Raw genomic sequence first — 20,033 nt, forward strand, 5'->3', positions numbered from 1 at the left:
TGATAGAAGTTGCCAGAAATAGAATCGATTTCTGGATGAATTGATGTGACCCATCTAATATGGTGGCAGAATTTCATTTGCAAATTGCTGATACAAACAGGAGACGAACATGTTTTGACGGTGATAGCCGCATATTAAAATTAGAGTACTTGATAATGGCGGTTGTAGCAATGGCTTTTTATTCAGTGGAGACCCAATCTAGTCCATCCATTTCTGAGATGAGAACATTATGTTGTGATGCATGTTATCTTCCATAAACACTATGATTACCAAACAATTTTAGGCAATCTCATCACAGTACCCTTTTAGAAAAATACATTGACTTAAAAGTATCAAACAACATATCCACATCTTGCTATACCCCACGACGTCTTTGTTCGATGTGCAGAACCTGTCCCTCTCTTCCTGTGCATTCACAGTGTGTACGTATCCCACTGTGCAGGGGGAGAGAGATGTAGTACATGACAAAGACCAGAGGTCTGAATGCCTAGTGCTGTTGGGATGAAGGTGTGTACTGCACACGCAACACTAGAAGGAAAGGTTGCGTGCATAAAAGGTTCTGCCAAAGAGATAATGATCGTGTTTTGTTTGGGATATTGTCCATCTATGTAAAACGGAAGAGTAGAGAAGGGTGAATTTTGCGGGGCGATTTATGGTATCAGTCAAGCCTAAACACATTTAAAGAGTGACTATCTTATAGTCGAAGTCAAGTGTGTATTCAAATATGTGCACAGAATGTGTGTGTGAAAGGAAGAAAGAGAAAACTTGAATAGATTCCAGTTCCTGGGATGGCCACCTAGAGGCTGTTTATATGAGATTTAGTTGATTTGTAAATGTTATTTGGTTTACTCCCACATGCAACACAGTGCTGTGTCCTTGATAGAGTTCCTCTTCTTACACAACATGTTCAGACACTGTGATGGGGTCATGTTGTGGGATCTATAATCCAGAAAGACTCAATGTCTCGTGTGGTATATCAACACACGTTGAAATCAGCAGACACAAGCTCATAAATGCGTCATTAATCGGGTAAAAATCCAGTCTCACCTTGGGAACACGGTTAGTTCCCACCATTGCACATAAATTACCACCAATGATTTTGCATATGTAAAAGTCAGAGTCAATCGTCAAGTCTAGTTTTGCTGCTTGTTTCTTGTTCTCTGTGTCAGAGGGGGGAGTGTATGTGCAGAATGTTGGAAGCAAATTGGGAAACAGAAGTCATGAATAATGGCCGCTCACTAAGACATAATGGAAATGAACAGGAGACTGTGTATGCAAATCCTCCTCTCTTTCAACCTCCACCTTTCACTTCCTCCATTTTACCGTCATTTAAGTATCTCTGTCATTTTCTCAGTCTCTCTCTGTCTCTCTCAGTCCCCCCCTCCCATATTTTCCTTACTGGGTAATGGACAACCAGGGCAATACCTTGGAGGCAAATTTTGCATGCTTGACATAATTTGGATGGGTTTGTGTGTTAACAGCATCCCCTGCCTTGGCTAAGAATAAGCGTACCACATTCCTCATTAAATTTAGAAGAGCTCCCAGCCATACAATAATGTGCTCTTTTGTGATGCCAGTTAACTATTTAAGTGTTTTCATGTGCACTCCATACCAAGCGCTCTCTCTGATTGTGTTTGACCACATTGACTGTACAAATAACACCTTCATCTGGTATCGTTTTGCAGAAAGAAATGTGTATTTATGTCTATTTTGATCCTAGTAAGTAGGTCATTTTGTATATGTGTACATCTGCTCCATTTATATAAATACAGTATTCTTTTCTGATATTCTTAGGCATATTATCATAGTTATTGTAACGATATGTGACCCATTTCACTGTCAGTATTTTATATATGGTTGTCATGGAAATACGCCAAAGGGCACAGTAGAGAAATAATAACTCCCCTGTCAGGTGCCACAGTGAAAATGATGGGCATGTCAGACAAGTCTGATATTGGCTGCTGTTCATAACTTAATAACACAGGTCTAATGTGCAGTTCACCCACACGCTAATATTTCTTTTGACACAGACGAAATAGAGGTTGACTTTAAATAGGGCACTAGCCTTGTTTTTTTTTTCTAATTCTGTTATCCTAATAACACTTGACTTGATGTCAGTGCTTAAGTGGTTTTCAACCAGAGGGACAAAGCATGTTTTTCTACAGAGCTGACTGCCATTTTCCTTGTGGTTTGCTCTTACTCATTTGAACTCTGACCCAATTTCTGTCACCGGGGCTTGGAGGAAAACCCATCCTTTTATTTTCTTTCTGGGAAATATGTCAAAAGACTCATTGGCATTATTTAGTATTCCGTATTGCTATACGGAGGATATCTTCTGCTGATTTGGTTACAGAATCATGTGGGAATAAAAACCGACAAGTTGCTATTTCGGACTAGTAAAGTCAAAGTGGCGCCTTGCGTCAGCATTCCTTCAGTGAAGGGGGGGCAGCTAATTTGTATGTGGTCGAGAAATCGTTTTAGCGAGCGCAGCAGCATTTTAACTCGACGTTGCAGTGGGGAGTTGCACTGTATCTTTGTTACGTTGCTTGCAGCACTTTTCCATGGTTCCGATTTAAATGATTTATTCCGACAGAAGGATGACCTTCTGCCCATTAAAGCAATTAGCTGAAGCTTTCATGGTCATATCCAGTACGGTATAAGAGGTGTGTGCTATTGTTGAGCCTACAGAGAGTTCTATTTTCAAATCAACCAGTGTTGAGGGTGGACTAGCCATCAAACCAACTCTCCTGATGATGTTTCTTTCAGTTCCCCATGGCAGCACCGTTGATGTGAGGCGTCAGAAACCATTCCAGGGGCTCTAATGGCTTTTTCAATGATAGCGTTCGCTGAATGATAATGAAGTATGGGGAGCCCTTAATTGAATTGGAAATAATTAGACAAAGCACTGTCAGACATTAAGAGGAGCATTGCAATGCATCAAAAGATCAAGTTGTCAGACTGAGCCACGCTGGTGAATTCATTGTGACTTTCATGCCTTCTGGGTACTGCTCAATGACAAGGCGTGATGGATTTAACCCCCCTGAGGTGGTTAGCCTATGTGCGCCTTAGCCGAGAGGAGCTCTTTTATTCAAGGTACAAAAATCCAAAGTGAGATTCTGCTGAGACCCTTTAACAGCTGTGTGCAAGTGATCCTCTAAGGACCGGAACCAGCGATCCTCTCTGGTCATCTCAAGTCACGACAGTGACCCAGATAACAGTGACGGCAGAGTCATGCTGATACCTAAGAGCCTGTGCATGTGCCGCACAAAGGACGTGTTTATTTTTCTGGAATAGTAGGCCACGTAAAAGGAAACGCTATTAGTTTGGTGCAGAATACTAATAAAGCCAGATTCCCTGCATTCCTTCACTTGACCTTGCGGCTCATTCCAAGCTGACATCCTAAAGGTCCTGCCTGCTGGTTCGTCTGGCCTGGGGGCTCTCTCTCCTCCCCTAATATGTTTCCAGCTGCTCTGCAACTAGTGTAATTAATGTTGTATAGCCGTCAGCACAGACGTATTATGATAAAGTCATTGGGTGTTCAATAATTCCCATTTCATATGAGCTTAGCATATCACCACAGTTCCGCTTTGTCCAAAACAAACATATACAGTGAACATTTATATATATATACTATTTTTATTGAACCACTGTTGAAGCAACAGAGAACATTCTTTAACAAAATGTAATTCTCTCAAGCTAATGTTTAATCCTATACCTCCAAATAGAACAAGAAATCAGGCAACTTTTTTTCTCAAGTTTTTCATAAGGAACATTTGGTGTGAAAAAAAGTGTAAACTCACCATAAAGCACTCTTATGTAATACACTCTCTGTTGAGTGCAGCTCTCCATGTAACAAGGTTAAAGATTGGCTTTCTAAAACAGTCCCAGATTCAGAGCATGAAGTCACTGGGGCCTACAGTACAGCCTTCCTGTTCCAGATACGACTTGGCCTGTTTAAATTCATGTCACAGAGAGAAAAATAAGCTCTGTTTGGTGACACTCAGGTCAACTTGTAAGCATTAACTGTCGTGAGTCAGACACAACGTTTAAAAGGAATACTGTAGCACTTGATGTTATTGATAGACTTCAGCCTTATACAGAAAGAAGAAAAGGAAGTAGAACGAGGGAGAGAAAGAGAGAGAGAGAGAGAGAACAAACTAAAGGAAAATAGTATGTGCAGTATAATACTCTTCTGTTGTGAACATGCAGTTGCCAAGATTGTCACTAAAGGCCAAGTCTGGTTTTCCATGCCATTTTCTAAGGCTGTTTTGGAAATAACATGATGTGATAGTTCACTGAGTCACTATAAGTTTCACCTCCGGTAATTACGTCCTCCCCTTCCATTTCATTTAGCTTCGTTTTTTTTGTTTTTTTTTCCTTTATGAAAATGCAATCTGAGATTCCCCTCGGCTGCCTCTAACCTTGGATATGATTTAATTGTCATTGCTTTAGGAATGCTGCTGTGAAATATTTGACTGAAATTGGTTCCAATCAAGTGACTCCTTTATCCTCTGAGCATAGGTTTCTAGAAGTTCCCTGCATTAGTCTTGGTTTTACTTAACTTGAGATGTGGGTATGCAAACAGTTGGAGGTTTTAAATACTTGATGGTTTTTTAATTGTTCTCTATACATATAAATCTTATCTGGCAGGTTTATATTTTTCGTATTTATCTTTAATTAACAATGTTTACAAGCTCAAATGCGGCGCTACAGTACAAGGAGATAAAGTGATGTGAAGAGTTATTAAAGTTACCACAGCCGCTGCAACATCTCTCTAATTCTATTGTCTTCCTCTCAGCCCCAAACCTGAAGGGTCGACCCAGGAAGAAGAAGCTGTCGGTCTCCCAGAGGAGAGACTCCCAGGGTCAAACTCAGGGGTCACAGGGGTCACTGGGGTCACAGAATTCCAGCAGCCCAGAAAAGTCCCCAACAAAGGTACCAACTCCCTTAACAATTGTGATCATGTTCACTTTGGTTCAGTTCAGTTACTAGATTGTTATTAGACTATTTTTGGTACAGTTGGAAAACCACAGGAAAACAAACTGTCTAAAAGAATACTTTTCCGATGTTGACGACAAGTTATTTTGTATGAAAGAACCAATCACCCATGGAACCGCCACCATACGTTGTTCAGTTTTGCCTCTGAAACTTCCTTCATTTGCATTACCCACAGATCAAAGTCAACTGCAAGGTGTCCATCCCCAACATCAAGATAACAGTAGCCAAACCCAAGAACAATAGCATCTGTAAAAAGGCCCCTGTGGAAGAGAAGGTGAAGGAGAGGATGAAGGAGGAGAAGGAGGAGGAGGAGAAGGAAGAGAAGGATGAGAAGAGAGAGGAGGAATCGTCAAAGGAGAGTGACGCAGAGGAGCAGGCTTTCCTGGAGGCTCTGTATGAGTACATGAAGGACAGGGACAGTCCCATCGAGAGGATCCCTTTCTTGGGGTTCAAGCAGAGTGAGTCACGCTCTCTAACTTCTCATCCACGCTTATCATATGATCTAATATATTGTTCTTAGTCGTCTACAAGACTGCTTAAACCATCAAGGTACCGGTAGTGTTTTAAACCATACGATTATATATGGGCATAAGGTCAACACAGTAAACTGCCATTAACTATCATGTAACTACATAGCAATACCTAATTTCAGTGCAAAATAGTTTTTTGAGCTTTATGTAATATAAACATTATGTTGGACTATTGCTATATTTGCCAGCAATTACAACATATTTTTTTACCTGAAAGATTCAGGGCTTTTGAGAAAATATATTTTTCCCACCTTTGCAGGAACTTAGATTTATGAAGTGACAGATTTTTCTTTTTTTACCTGGCTTCTTCAGTTCCTCCTGGCATCTTTTTCCCATCAATTTTATTCTTTTCGCATCAGCTTAAACTTGCTAACTCCCTCCACAACAATAAATGATGGTTTAGGGTTGTCACCATGGCAACAGCCTTGGTACACGCGCTTGTGTTTGAGAAAGAGAGCATGCGCGACAACTGAAAACTGCACTTTTTAATACACTGTCTGATCATGCGCTTATTTAAATTAAAACTTAGTGTAGCCTATTAGCTTATCAGTCACACAGTAACTTAATTTACACGTATAGTTTTATTCGGTGTGTGAAAAAACGAAGAGAAAGCAGGCGATCTGCCGGCCCAATTTATGAATTCCAACGGGAATTTTTTTTACTAGAGGTATTGGGATGTGGGTGCACTAGAGGTATTGGGATGTGGGTGCATGGTAGTTAATGTAACCCTAATGTAAAGTCTGGCAGATTAAAGTATAGTCATCTCCCAATCTACATTTATATTTATGCATTTAGCAGATGCTTTTATCCAAAGCGACTTCCAAGAGAGAGCTTTACAAAAGAGCATAGGTCACTGATCATAACAACGAGGTAGTCCCAAACATTGCAAGCAGCCAAAACATGAAGCATACATTGTGAAAAAACGAAACAAAATCTAAAAGATAATTACACAGAACCGGATGACACAGATCTGATGATTTGTGACGTGTCAAGGTGCTGTGCTGCATGTATTCATATGACTAGGCAGGAACACCTGTCTTCCTGTAGCAAGGTCACAAGTCGCTCCAAAACACTTTCTTAGCAGTGTCGAAGCATCACAGGCAGAGTAAAACACATCAGATCAAACGAGGCGTATGTAGGTCGGATGTTTCCCCTTGAAATGTCGGGCCTGTACCGTACACATTAGGAGAAAATGCCTTTTGTAGAAAACCATGTACAGGAAGGGCCATTCAACGTTCGATGTGCAGCAATGCAGCATTAGGAAAGAGCAATTTGTGCATTAGGAAGATGAGTGTTTTTTTAATGACACTTTCTGTACTGTAATGCTCACTTGAAAAGCTCTTCGACACACAAAAGCTGTGGTTAACCCTGACATGAAGGCCAGAACACCATTGTACTGATATTTTGACAAATATGTCATGCTCAATACAAGAGATGTTGCTGCTAAGTAGGTCATTGTGGTTGAGACAGTATGAAAATGCCTTGGTTTACTCTTACTGTAGTTTAGAATCTGTCTCCTCCACAGTATTTTTGTAGCAGGCGAAACGCCAACTGTTTTACATACAGAGCATGCTTTGAATTACCAGCTCAGCCACATCATAAGAGAAGAGTCCTCATTACAGACTGGTAGTAATGCTGTTTAAACTTTGTCCTTGAATTGGCAGCAGGAATATTCAGACACATGTAAAAAGAAAGAGAGAGTTGGGGGGGGGGGCAAGACAGAGTTAATATAATTATTACAACAAATCCTCAGATGGAATCAGCTATTCTTACTCCTTTTTAACCACTGCAACCGCTTTTTAAGCATCAAAGGAAAACATTTTCAGTCATGAAAATTGAAATATGTGCCTCTTTTCGTCCATTTGCTTTCATGAGTTAATCTATAATTAAGCGTAACTGCAAAGAACATGATGTTTGAATGGAGTATTCCTGTCATTTTCTGTTTAATTTCCCTCCTACACTCCTGTGTGATTGTTAACACAGTCTATTCAATGACATCTTCCTTTCTCTTCTTGGGAAGACTAAGCAAGAACTAGGGAGGGAGAGAGATAGTTGAGAGTTTAACATCACATCGCACATCCTAAATGGCCTTGATCTATTATTGTTGTTGAAAATTAATTTCAATGTGCCTTTAATAGAGGTTCTTGTAGCCCTCTGTCTAATTGACGTTGTGTGTATTCAGGGGTACATTGTGTTGGCCTGTTTCGTTATCCTTATCTCTCTGATAATTACCCCTGTTGAATGGAAGGAATTAATAGTAAAATAATTACAGGCACCGACACATCTAAGAAGAAGATTCTCTTTGTATTATCTCTCTTGTCTGTCCTTCCTAATTCTGGATGCCGGTGTGGTAATTACAGTCGATGCACAACAACGCAGTTAATAGGCCAGAGTAGCTCTACAGTAGGAAAACACAAAGCCGGTCTCCTCAGTTCAAATGAAAAACCCAGCCTGCTGCCTTTGTTATTCTGTGTGTGCATTGACAACAGTCGTGGAGAGAAGGGAGAGAAAAAAAAATCAATGCTGTCAAATGCGGAGATAGGAAAATGTCATTTTGACAAATGCAAGCCTTTGTGTACGCACAGATTGAATTTTGATGGATTTCTCCCCGGGCGAGCCTATTTTTTTATTTATAGGTCTTCATATAAAAATGTTAAACAATGATGTTACAGAAAGCAGATACAAATGTCATTGTTTGGGGGAAAATCGCACAATAACCTAAGTTCATTGTTTGCGGGTAAATACAATGTCAGATATGGAGAGATTGCAGGCTTTTATAAGGTTTTTATAAAGCAGGATTTTGATAACCTCAGAATCGTTTGCGTTGCACAGTACTTATGACCTCACATCACGTTGTCTGCCAGGGTTTGCATGGAGATATAATATGCAAACTATCTTTTGCATTTGTGCCTGATGTTGAGGGCGCAAATATAATTTAAACTGGATCCTTATAATTATCTTGATTCATACCCATTCACTGAAGTGATGCTCTGCTTATTGTTATAAAATGGCTAATTAGTTGGCATGTCAGTGTTTCCCACAGATTAGAAAGCTATATGTGGCGGGGGGGGGGGGGGGGGTGTTGTTTCATGTCAGACCGGGGGGGGGGTCGAAATAATTCACAAAATCAATCAACAACAACAAACAAATAATTTCTGCATATGCAGGTAGCGACGCTGCATACAGGGTGCTAAATAACTATTTAACTGGTCGGCTCCATGACGCCGGGTAAGTAGCTAGCTCTTGAAACTTCTCACCAAAACAACGAAGGGGAACCTTCGATTAAGACATGTCCGTCGGTACCTAGCGAAAAGTAGCCTCAACTTTCCTAGACCTTTAGCTACGGCACTAATGCTGAAGGCTCGCTGATGTAGCTGTCGGTCTCACTAGAACGGCGTATGCATCGTTGCTAACGTGTGCTGACGTAGTGACTGTGTGTGTATGTGAGAAAGACGCGTGCGTGAAAGAGACGGAGGGAGAGCAGGGAAAGGAAATGCAGCTGAACGAATACGCTGCGTGTTTTTACCTAAATAGCGAAAAAAAAAAATGTTTACGAAACGCAATGTGTGGCGGCCGGTGTTGATTCTGTGGCGCACCGCCACAAATTAGTCTATGTGTGGGAAACACTGCATGTACTTGTTATAAATGTAGTTTGAAAAGCATTTACCAGAAACTGATATCGTAATGTTTATTGCGCTTATTCTGTATGTACTTCCAAGAATTCAACACAATGGTTTTAACGACAGACTTCGTTCCAAATAGTTCCTAGTGCTACTCGTTACATGTATAACTTCTGAGACAAAGAAGTCTTTCACAGAGTTTTTTTGTGTGTGTCATTACCATTTTTTGCCATGATATCTTTCCTTGTAATGTCTCTACTGCAGTTTGTGATTTTGACAGTTAGGTATCTGATGGTCAGTCTCCTTTACCATTGACCTCATTGTTTGTTGTCCTTTTAACAGTAAACCTTTGGACTATGTTTCAAGCAGCCAGAAGACTCGGGGGATATGAGTTGGTAAGTGTTTACACATGTTCTGCACCATTCCCCCTTTCTTTGCAGTCTCCCTCACAGTTGTATAGTCCCAAGAAATTCTTGGTTAGCCCCACATTTCGCAAAATGATGCCGTTGTTTTAAAACCCCCTCTAAGTGGAAAACACATGTTTCTCTCCTCTGTCAGAGGAAATTGGTCAAATCTGTAACTTTTTCCCATGTTGGGGCCGTAAAGTGGACTGCTATATTCAAGTCAGATGGCATAGAAAAGACATTTGACTTGGCAGCTGAGCTACCTGCTATTCATACAAAAAGTGTTTCCAAATCTCAAGCCTTTTGATGTGAGTTGCAAACGCCTCTGACTTCATTAGCAGCGTTAAAGTCATACAAATAGACAGCCAGCCGAACCCTAAACAGGAAACGGCTCGAGTAATAGAGACTTGTTTCATTTTGGAGCGTTTTTGATCTGTTGCTGATTATCACCCTTTCATGTTTGTCTTTGTGAGCAGGAAACTGTGTGGTTTGTGTATCTGTTCAATGATGTAGCTCATCATTCAGGCAGGCAGTCAGGCTTCTAAAAGAAGCATCTTAACCACAGTGTTTTCTTTGCCCCAGTTGTAGCCATGCTGTTATCTACAGCTATCATCCATAGCTTCCTCGTGTTGACGAGATTGATTACATAACAGAACAGTGTGTCTTGTGATATCAGCAGCTCACTCTGTAAAAGGATCAATATGTATCTCCCTGACATAGACACGTGTCTAAAGATGTTACTGTATGAATAACTGCATCAGGAGAAACAGTTATCTGAAGTTCTCACCCTCACTCTCTCTCTCTCTCTCTCTCTCTCTCTCTCTCTCTCTCTCTCTCTTCCTCTCTATCCTCTCAGATCACAGTTCGCCGACAGTGGAAAAATGTATACGATGAGCTGGGTGGCAACCCAGGAAGCACAAGTGCCGCCACATGCACTCGCCGTCACTATGAGAGGTGAGTTATCAGTTGGCTGGCACCTCCGCTCCCGTCTGAAGATAGTTTCTCCACATCCAACCCTGTGCATCATGCATCCAGCTTTGACATACCCAGGTGGGATACTTCCAAGGCAGGCAACCCTTTCCTCAGAAGCATATTCATCAAGTTGTTAGTGCTACATACTGTATATGTAGTTTTTTTTGACATAGTCAGTAATACACTCATATGGTTTCTGTGTCTTCCTGTTTCTGTAAGGAAACTGAGAAAGCAACTTGGCCACTCTATTTTCCTCATTCAAAGTTGCATGGTATCATACACTTTGGCAATATTGTGACCTCTGACTTACATTAGTGACCCAGGCCTTTCCTAGTCACACCTTACATAGACATAACTTATGGCTATGCAGGCACAAGAAAACAGCATAATGACAGTTTATCAATGATACAAGAAACATGATTGATAGATAGGCATATTTCTCTCCTGAACATAAAGGGTTATGTGCTCATGAGCTTAATATAGCAAGGTATAGATCAAACATTGTATATTAGTGTATATTCAGAACATTTCAAACTGTATAGAAGTAATAAAGTAATCTTTATCTTTAATTGTTGTTAACTGATCAATGGTTTAAGGATAGACCTCTTCACCATGGTTACCCAACAGTTCCATTCTGCCTCTCTCTTACCTGACACCATTATCTGAGGGGGGGTTTCGAACCCAAGCGAACATAAACGGCGTCTCTTGAGAGCCGTAGCTGCATTATACACGCACACACAGATTCTCAAGGTTAAACAAATGGCTAATGCAGTTTGCCTGGCTGCAGAAAACCACTCTTTCAGAAAGGCTCTCTCCGACGGGCGATTAAACCCCAGCCAGGCCTCTGGGCTCCTTCCGCTCAGGCTCCGGCATCGCCGCGGAAACAGACTTACCTGTCAAAAGACAGCTTAGCCAGCAATATTGCACTGAGCAATATTGAGGGGGGGGGGGGGGGGGGGGGGGGGGGGGGTACAGAGCATCTGTGGAAATAGGCAAAATGAGAAGCGCAGTTGGTCTGAATAAAGGTTCAAAAGTGTGAATGAGTGATGGGTGCAGATGTAATGTAAGGCAATATTGACAAGCGCGGTGGTTACAATTAGACTTGAATGGCTGGCTCTTTAGATTCAATGACATCTCTGGGTTAATTCGGTAAATATCACCTTTAATGTGATAAAAGCAGTGCGGTGTACCCGGTAATTGGATACGGTTCAGCATTTCAACTGTATCTTCAGCCTTTAAGCTTCCTTGTACAAGCCAGTGCTGTATTCTCTCACCATGGTGGGAACCCAGAGGGGGGCACAGGGCTGGGAGTGAGAGGTGGGAGGCTGGGGGGCTGAGGGAGGGACCAAGGGGCCAGTGAGGTGTGACTGCTGTGCAGGCTTTTTTCCCCCCACTCTTTCCAGCCACAGAAATACTGAGAAATAGTGCTGAATCAAAACAAACCAATATAATCCACACTGCAGGGTGAATATCACCCTGTCAAAAAGGAGGGAGGGGGAGATAGACATAGAGAGAGAGTGAGGGAAAGAAAGAGAGAGAAATGGTAGTAATATTAGTGAAGGAAAACAACTGAAACATGGAGGGATTTTAGCTGAGGCTCACTGTTTCAGTTGCTCTGAGGGCAATTAACTTCACTGTATTAGCTCAGCAAACAAAGCTATTCCTCCCTCCACCTCCCTGCGTTGGAAGCGTATGATGAATGACCCTGTTTGTGTGTTTGTTGAAGTGTGTGTTTGTTCCCTGTTGGAGGCTTTGTTCCCCCCTAATGATTACTCAGCAATAAGGAAACACATACACAATCAAGATTTTTTTCTGGAACGTTCCTTACACCACCCCTCCCCCCCCCCCCCACAAAAGATGTGGAACATTTTGGATGTAATTGGGTTAGATTAAGTTAACATTCAGTACTTTGTCTTTGTTTTTGCTAGAGACCTTGGACATCCCAACCTGTGACTAATGTGAAATGATCCACATTATCCATTTACCTGCAACGGAGATCATCTGAAATGGTTGCCTAGGAGACATTATTGTGAATGATATGGGGAGACATAATCACTGTATTTAGGCTGCTCCGGAGTGGCTGTGCAAGCAGGATAATGGAGAGCAGCGTTAGAATTGAGCTTCACGATAACCTTAAGTAATTGTCATTTCCAAAGTTGCTCATTGCGGTCATCGGAGTGTTCATTAGCTTAAAGGGAAAAATCAATATTTAACATTCAACCAAGGCTTGCAACTCCAGCTGGGAAAAGCTCTAATGATATTTATTTAAACCGTTTCCCAGATTAGCTGTCAGGCCTCGGCTCTCTGAATTAAAAATGAGGTCATGAAAAGATGGCATCAATAACCTTGAAATAGACTGCCTCGCTCCCGCTCTCGCTCTCTCTGCGCTTCTCTCTCTTTTTAGGCTTCACACTGGTTTCTTTGATTATACAGGTCAATGCTTTTTAACTGCTCTTAAATGTTTAATCTGTGGCTCCATACACAATCCGTGTTACAGAAACCCTATATACAGCGTACATGTTTTCACCAATGTCATGCCTTTCTAGGCTTTCAGTTATTACAGCTTTAATACCTGCCATGTCGAAGCATATTACTGTAATTGCAGTGTGGGGAGTGGGGTTGAGGGTGGGGGGTGATATCCATGGCAACAGTGAAGCCATTTAGAATAATTTACTATTTTAAATCTCCCATGGTCAGGCGGAGTGGAAGAAACCGCAGAGAAGTTTATGAATTCCTCTCATCGTGAGCTAATATGGGTTATTTTATCAGATGAATTCCAGATGTACTCTGTGCGTATCCCAGGTGAAGGGGAATTTGGGGTTTGTGTCTTTTGGATACAAACACGTCACATCCAATTGTAGACTGCCAGATCTCCTATCGATTAATATTATTTACTCCTCGTGGTATTGATGTGGCTCTGTGTTCGCCCAGGCTGCAGAAAGAGGGAGAGAAAGAGACAAATAGAGAGGGAGGGAGAGAGAGAGAGAGAGAGAGAGAGAGAGAGAGAGAGAGAGAGGGAGAGAGAGAGAGAGAGAGCGAGAGAGAGAGCTAGAGAGAGAGAGAGAGCTAGAGAGAGAGAGAGAGAGAGAGAGAGAGAGAGAGAGAGAGAGTGAGAGAGAGAGCTAGAGAGAGACAGAGAGAGAGAGAGAGAGAGAGAGAGAGAGAGAGAGAGAGAGAGAGAGAGAGAGAGAGAGAGAGAGAGAGAGAGAGAGAGAGAATACAGCGCTTAGTGCATAGGCTCACGACAAGATTAGAAAGCTCTTGGTCATTTGCCACGCTGTGGTTCCTGTTAGTGTAGCTATGATCCTGAAACGTATCCCTTACTCATAGTCATTAAGTGTTCCTCTATGCAAAACAGATGAAGTGTTCCCTGTTCACCGATGGCAATCTGATACTTATGAAAATAGATGGTACTATTTATAATTTGGAAAGAGTTTGTAAACAAATTATATATAGCTTCGCTTCAAATGAAATATGTTCATGCATATATGGAAGTTTAGAAGCCTAAAAAGAAGGAATGTTGCCGGTTCTGCTGCTTCCTGTGAAGGTGTGCATGAACACATCGCGGATTGTCCCTTTAATTCAAACCACTCTGTCGGTGTGTTGCCCAACACCTGCCATGATTAACGTTTACTGTGTGTAGTTAATGAGGGTTAGCCTGGAGGGAATGGTAAAGGTCAGTTTAGAGCGGGTATTTCCAGACTTGACGAAGGCCTTAGTTTTACATTCCTTCTCAGGCTCCGTTTAACGGCGTGAATCAGGGTCACTTCAAGTGGTTTGACTTCTCAACAAAAGAGAAGCTTTGAAGCCAAATCTTTTCCAAAGCTAAAAGGGAACAATGTCTGTTTATCCCTCCACTCACTCCCTTCTGAACACATGCTATTTGCTTTTCTACTGACAGGAGTTACTGTTTTGCCAGGCCTTTGAAGCGGTCTAATCAAAACAGTTGCTGATAAATATGGATTTCATTTTTTTTTTTTCAATTTCTTCCACACTTATTTTGTTATTGAGGTTGTAATAAAAAATCGTATGTTTTCTTCAAAATAGTTTGACAGCCTCAGGCGCTGTCCACTTGCTCCTAGAAAAAGAGTTCTTCAACGCATGAAAAGACTGTTGTAAACTAAACACAACGCCAGCTAAAATTCATTTCAACATCAGTAAAAGTGCTGAATGGAATAGCCTGCAGTCTTTTTCCACTGATTTGGTGACTTAGGCATTTCTTGGATTCCACACACTAGTCACCCTGTGCAGTAATTTAAAACGCAGTTTAGACCAACCATTACATTGGTAGTGTGCCAGTCGAGTGTATTTTTGCATAGTTGCTGCTGTTGCATTTATTATAAGCATTTGAGCCACTGAATAAAAAAGCACTGACTTTGGGAACAGAAAGAAGAACAGTAAAATGTTGTAGGCTATGCTAGCATTTGCTTGATTCGATTATCATGACAAGTTGAAAGTGACAGATATTCAAAATGTGCTTGCCTGTACAACATCCTGGATTCAGTTTATTGGTTAATTTTGACATGCTTCAATGTGTAATGTACAAGAAAAATGGCTGCTCAAACAAAGCCTCAGTGAAACATTGCCGTAAGCGGAAGTAAAGTATTTATTGATCCCATAAAAATATAAGCACTCCCCTTCTCATTTTCCCTGGGACTTTCATTCGGTGCTCATTCTGCCCTCTAGTGCACAGAGTGGTGTATTGCATCTGTTTTTGTAATTGCCTTCGCCTGTTGTATTCATTACTAGAGGTATTCCTTAAGGGGGTACTTCCTACTTTGAACTATGCAGGATCGCCTGAAGAGTAAGAAAACCCTTATTGCATCAAGGCCGCAAACTCTCATCACAGAGTGCACATCTGAATTCCCCTCCTAGCCTCCCAAATTACACAAATATACATGCAGACAGCCTCCTCAGCCCTGCTCTATGCTTTCAGGAAATTGCTACTTACATAAGTGGTAGTATTGTATTATCATTGCTGTATTATGTGATTGTGGACCGGTTATATGCACAGCCCAGACTCATTCCCCGGCTCTCCCTGTGTGGGTGCTATGTGTAGTCAGATGGTTCAATTCCAAGCTATCTCAGAAGAAGCAGACTTCCTGCGGGTTGAACACGAGGAGAAAACGAGTCGAACAGTTGCTTTGTTAGATTCTGTTATTCAAAGTTAAATTACATGGAGGGGCCGCTCCAGAATACTGATTCTGTTAAAGTGCCATGCGACAGGGGTTTCTAATGGGGTTTTCTGTCGAAGGTAGCAGCAGCAATTGGCAGAAATCTATGACACAGTGGCTCCCAGACCCATAATGATATTCCACAGAGTTGATTCAGGGCAAGGCAGCCATTCTTCATCGAAAGATAAAAATGCCTGGTCTTTTCTGGTGTGTTCGTACTGTCTCTGCATATATATGTAGATACTCAATCCACACAGGGGTCTGATTGGTTTGAGTCTATCCGCACTATAGATACCAGACACAACACTGTGCTGGGTGATGTTCATCCCTACAATAGATCATATCCTCCACCATTTATCATGTGTGGAGAGAAAGGGATGCAGTCAGGGAATAGGAATGCGCTTACTATGTACAGTATATAAATACATATGTATGTTTTTGGTAGTTAGTCCTATTCAGTAAGCACATTGTGGCTCAGCAGTGCGGTCCTTTATGGAGAATCGTTTTCTTTATGCTCCATTAACATCTGTCCTTCATCTCTGTCCATCGCTCTCTTTCTCTCTCTCTTTCTCTCAAATAAGTCACATTTAATCGTACATTTCCTTTCTTGGCCTGGGGCCTTGTGCCAGCTGAATGAAATGTAGTTTTACCGCTTTCTCTGCCAGCACTTTTGTTCAGACGAAAAATAACAAAAATCCCACGGAGACACTTGAACTCTCTGAGGGATTTTTGTTTCTTTTGAAGAGGAGACGAAGCTCTCTTGATTTATTGTTTGTTTAACCACAGCAGTGTCCCTTAAAAGGAATTGAGCAACTAGTCAGTTTACTATTTGTACATGTGATGAAGCCTATATTCTTGTCTCATGACCATAAAAACCTTTTTCTGCATCGTTTTTCAGATTGTTATCTTCACAAAGGAGTTGGAACGGCTTTTAAAAAGAATATTTAACCACTAGAATATTTGTTTTCAATACATCTCACATATCCCTTCACATTATTCTGACACATATCCTATATTCATTTAGCATGCCGAGTAACAAAAGCCAGAATTTTTTCATTATTCTGAGCAGAACTGAGAATAAGCTATTTTAGAAGGTTTACACAGCTGTAAGTTGTTAACTGTCTTTATGGTAATATGATTTGAAGATCACCACACTTATATGCCTTGCCTTAGTGCACACTGCACATTGTATGTCTGCCAACAGAACTAGTACATACAAGCTCAGTTGAACCATGCTCCATACAAACCCATTCACGCCCACAAATGTATTATTTTGGTCAGCCTACTGTGAAAAACATTCCCTGCCGTTGCCTCTGAGGTAATGGAAGCCAGTTTTTCCTCTGCCACAGTTTAGTTATGTGGTAAATCTCACCTTTTGGACTATGGTTGATTAACTCTGAGCGTTTTCCTCCTGACCTCTCCAGACTCCTCCTTCCATACGAGAGGCACACCAAGGGAGAAAAAGACAAGCCCCTCCCCTCCGCCAAGTCTAAGAAGCCGGAGGTGGCAGGCGGGGGGGTTGAGGGGGCCGGCAAACCGAAGGCTGTCGCTGGCGTGAAGAGGACCAAGAGTGGAGCGAACCAGAGACAGATGGCCAAGAGGGACAAGGATGAGACGATCACAGTCACAGAGCAAACACAGGTCAGTCTCAGGATTGTTAAACCTGCCCTTTCTCTCTCTCTCTCTCTCTCTCTCTCTCTCTCTCTCTCTCTCTCTCTCTCTCTCTCTCTCTCTCTCTCTTCTCTCGCTCTCTCTCTCTCTGTAACTCTTTTATTCTTTCAATTTAATCTTTATTGTTCACGAATGTGGAAATCTGCCTTTGGCTTTATAGATTGGTGAGAATAGTAGTAAATCACTGGCATTTCTCTCTGTCTGGCTCAATATTTTTTTCTATCCTTTCACTTTCCCCAATTACTGTGCCTGTGAACTAATCGTGGCTCTCTGGTGTCCTGTCCCCCCGAAGGTGGACGAGGTGAAAGAGAAGACCCCGGATCCCGCCGTTGCAAACCAGGAAGTCTCGACCAGAGACGAGCCAGAGGAGGAGGAGCTACAGCTCACCTTCAAGAAGGAGGAGCCTCTGAACGAGGTCAAATCCCCCGTCATCCTCCTTCCAGACTCAGACTGCAGTACCCCTCAACCCGCCTCCCTCATCAGAGACCCCTGCCTCCTGCCCGAATGGCAGCCCCCAATGGCCTCTGACCAGAAGACAGACAAGCCTAGCCCCAACCACCGGGACGAGGCAGAGAGACTCCCCAGCAGGAACCCCAAGTACTCGCCCTCCTGGGACCACAGCAAGCCAGTTGGGTTTAGCTGTCCCCCAGAACCAGGCAGACTGGACCCTCCTGTAACCAAGGAGCCTGTAGAGATTCACGGAGGCAGGGTGGGGAAGGTGCTGCCCATGTGCAAACAACCACCGGCACCCCCAAAGCAGCAGCATTCCACGGACCCCATGGCAGACAAGAAGGACTCTGCCTGCAAGAAGGAGTCCAGTCAGGGTCAGTTTACAGCTCCGGTGTACTCGAAGGTAAACCTTGGGGTCATGTCACCCCTAGCCAAGAAGAAGCTTCTCTCTCAGGTCTGCGAGACCAATCCGTACTCCTTCAGTGGCCCTCCCCCCCCTCTTCCTCCTCCTCCTTGTGCTCCTCCTCTCCTCGCCCCTCCTCCTATGATCAGTGATGTTTGTGACAGGGTAGTGGAGGCAGTGGGCCCCAGGCAGGGCTCTTCTCCAGACATCCCAGAGATAGCTCCCGTCTTCAGGCCATCAGTCATCCAGCACGCCCAGAGCATCAAGCCCCACCTACCCCAGGAGAGGAGCCCCTTAGGGGATCTGTCCGAGTCCTACTCCAGCCGGGTGAGTCACCTCCAGACCCGGATCAACCCTCCATGGCACCCCTACCTCCACCGGCCTGAACCCCAGGATGGGGTGGAGAATGCTGGGGAGAAGCTGATGCAGGTACCCCCCCAGGCGCCCAGCTATAGAAGCGACTGTTACTCCTCTCCTCACTTGCACAGCCTCTACCGGCAGACAGAGAACTGCCTGAATCAGGAGAGGATGTGCGGTTATCCTGGTGGAGATAAAAGAGGGCATTTTATCAGGGACTGTGAAAACGGGGAGGGATTCCACTCCAGCAGCACTGACAGAGAAAGCCTGGCTTACAGAGCTCCCCTTTATCACGAGAGGACACACACACACGGGGACAGAGCTTTGGAAGACGAACCGCGGGATTTCAGCATCTCCAAACCGATCTCTCAAAGGTTGTCCTTCTCCAAGCCCTCGTTCTGTGGCCTCCCATATCCCATAATGCATCAGGGTTTGGACTCTCACCCCAAGGCATGCCGGGTTCCCCCCATGACCATCTCCGCACCCAAACACTGCAGCCAGGACGCCTCCCAGTCGTACCCCAGCTGCAAACCCTCCTCCGAGTCCCTCCCTACCCGAGTCCCCTGCAAGCGGAGCCTGGGGGAACTGGAGAACGAGGGTCTGCCCGACCGCAAGATCCGCGTGGTCACGCCAATGCACCCCGCCGGCTCGCTCCGCCGCAGCGACCCGCAAGGCGAGGAGCTCAAACCGGCCGAGCCGGCCCACGCCATCCACCTCAACAGCCACATTCCCGGTGAAGGCCACACCTACCCTGCCCATGCCCCCATCTACCCCGGCATGTACCCAGGGTCACTGGTCCACGCCAGGCAGGACACCCTGCAACACCCCCTCCAGTACCTGAAGAGCCAGACAGCTGTCTCCCCCCTCATGCCCCCCCTGGCCTTCCACTCCATGATGCTCCAGAGGCAGCTGATGGCATCGGGGCCAAGCCCCCACCATTATTACAGACACCCTGGAGGGGCAGCTCTGTACGGGGACCTCCTACACCACCTCTACCCCCTCTCCACCCTCACCCCCCCTCCGCTGTCCTCCGTGCACCCTAGTACCAGACTCTAGTAGCCGAGCTACGCCCCGACTAAATCTCCCTCCCAGTCCTACACCCCCTTTCTTTATCTCTCTGGAACAGTGGAACTTTTTGTTGTTGTTGTGTTCTATGATTCCGTTGAGCATGAGCAGACTGTGGAAGGTTGAGGATGAACTATTTTTGTTGAGATGGGCAAAAGAAAAAAAAACTGAAAAACGATTTTCTCCCACCCTCGCTCGTGTATTTGTTTGTGTGTACCGTTTGCACTGCTTCGTAACCCCACTTAGCCTAAAGGTATGTTTGTCTCCATTTGCACATCATGTTACTGTGTTTGTGTAATGTTCCACCGAGCAGGTTATTTCTCACACATATAAGTCAGGTCCTTTCTTACTATCTGTGACGGCAGAGGGAGCCAGGGAAAAGCCATTGG

The 20,033-nt window shown here is 43.5% G+C and overlaps 1 protein-coding gene across 1 annotated transcript in view; it reads left to right on the forward strand.

Moving 5' to 3' along the window:
* LOC124473519 (AT-rich interactive domain-containing protein 5B-like) overlaps positions 1-20,027 on the forward strand; it is a 44,289-nt gene extending 24,262 nt beyond the window's left edge. Inside the window, exons 5-10 of the mRNA XM_047029037.1 lie at positions 4,799-4,935; positions 5,174-5,456; positions 9,491-9,543; positions 10,409-10,506; positions 17,123-17,339; positions 17,662-20,027. Of these exons, the coding sequence (XP_046884993.1) occupies positions 4,799-4,935; positions 5,174-5,456; positions 9,491-9,543; positions 10,409-10,506; positions 17,123-17,339; positions 17,662-19,635 (2,762 nt within the window). The 3' untranslated portion in view covers positions 19,636-20,027. The remainder of the gene's footprint in view (positions 1-4,798; positions 4,936-5,173; positions 5,457-9,490; positions 9,544-10,408; positions 10,507-17,122; positions 17,340-17,661) is intronic.
* The last annotated feature ends 6 nt before the right edge of the window (positions 20,028-20,033 follow it).

Source organism: Hypomesus transpacificus, chromosome 11, assembly GCF_021917145.1.
Source record: "Hypomesus transpacificus isolate Combined female chromosome 11, fHypTra1, whole genome shotgun sequence".
NCBI lineage: Eukaryota > Metazoa > Chordata > Actinopteri > Osmeriformes > Osmeridae > Hypomesus > Hypomesus transpacificus.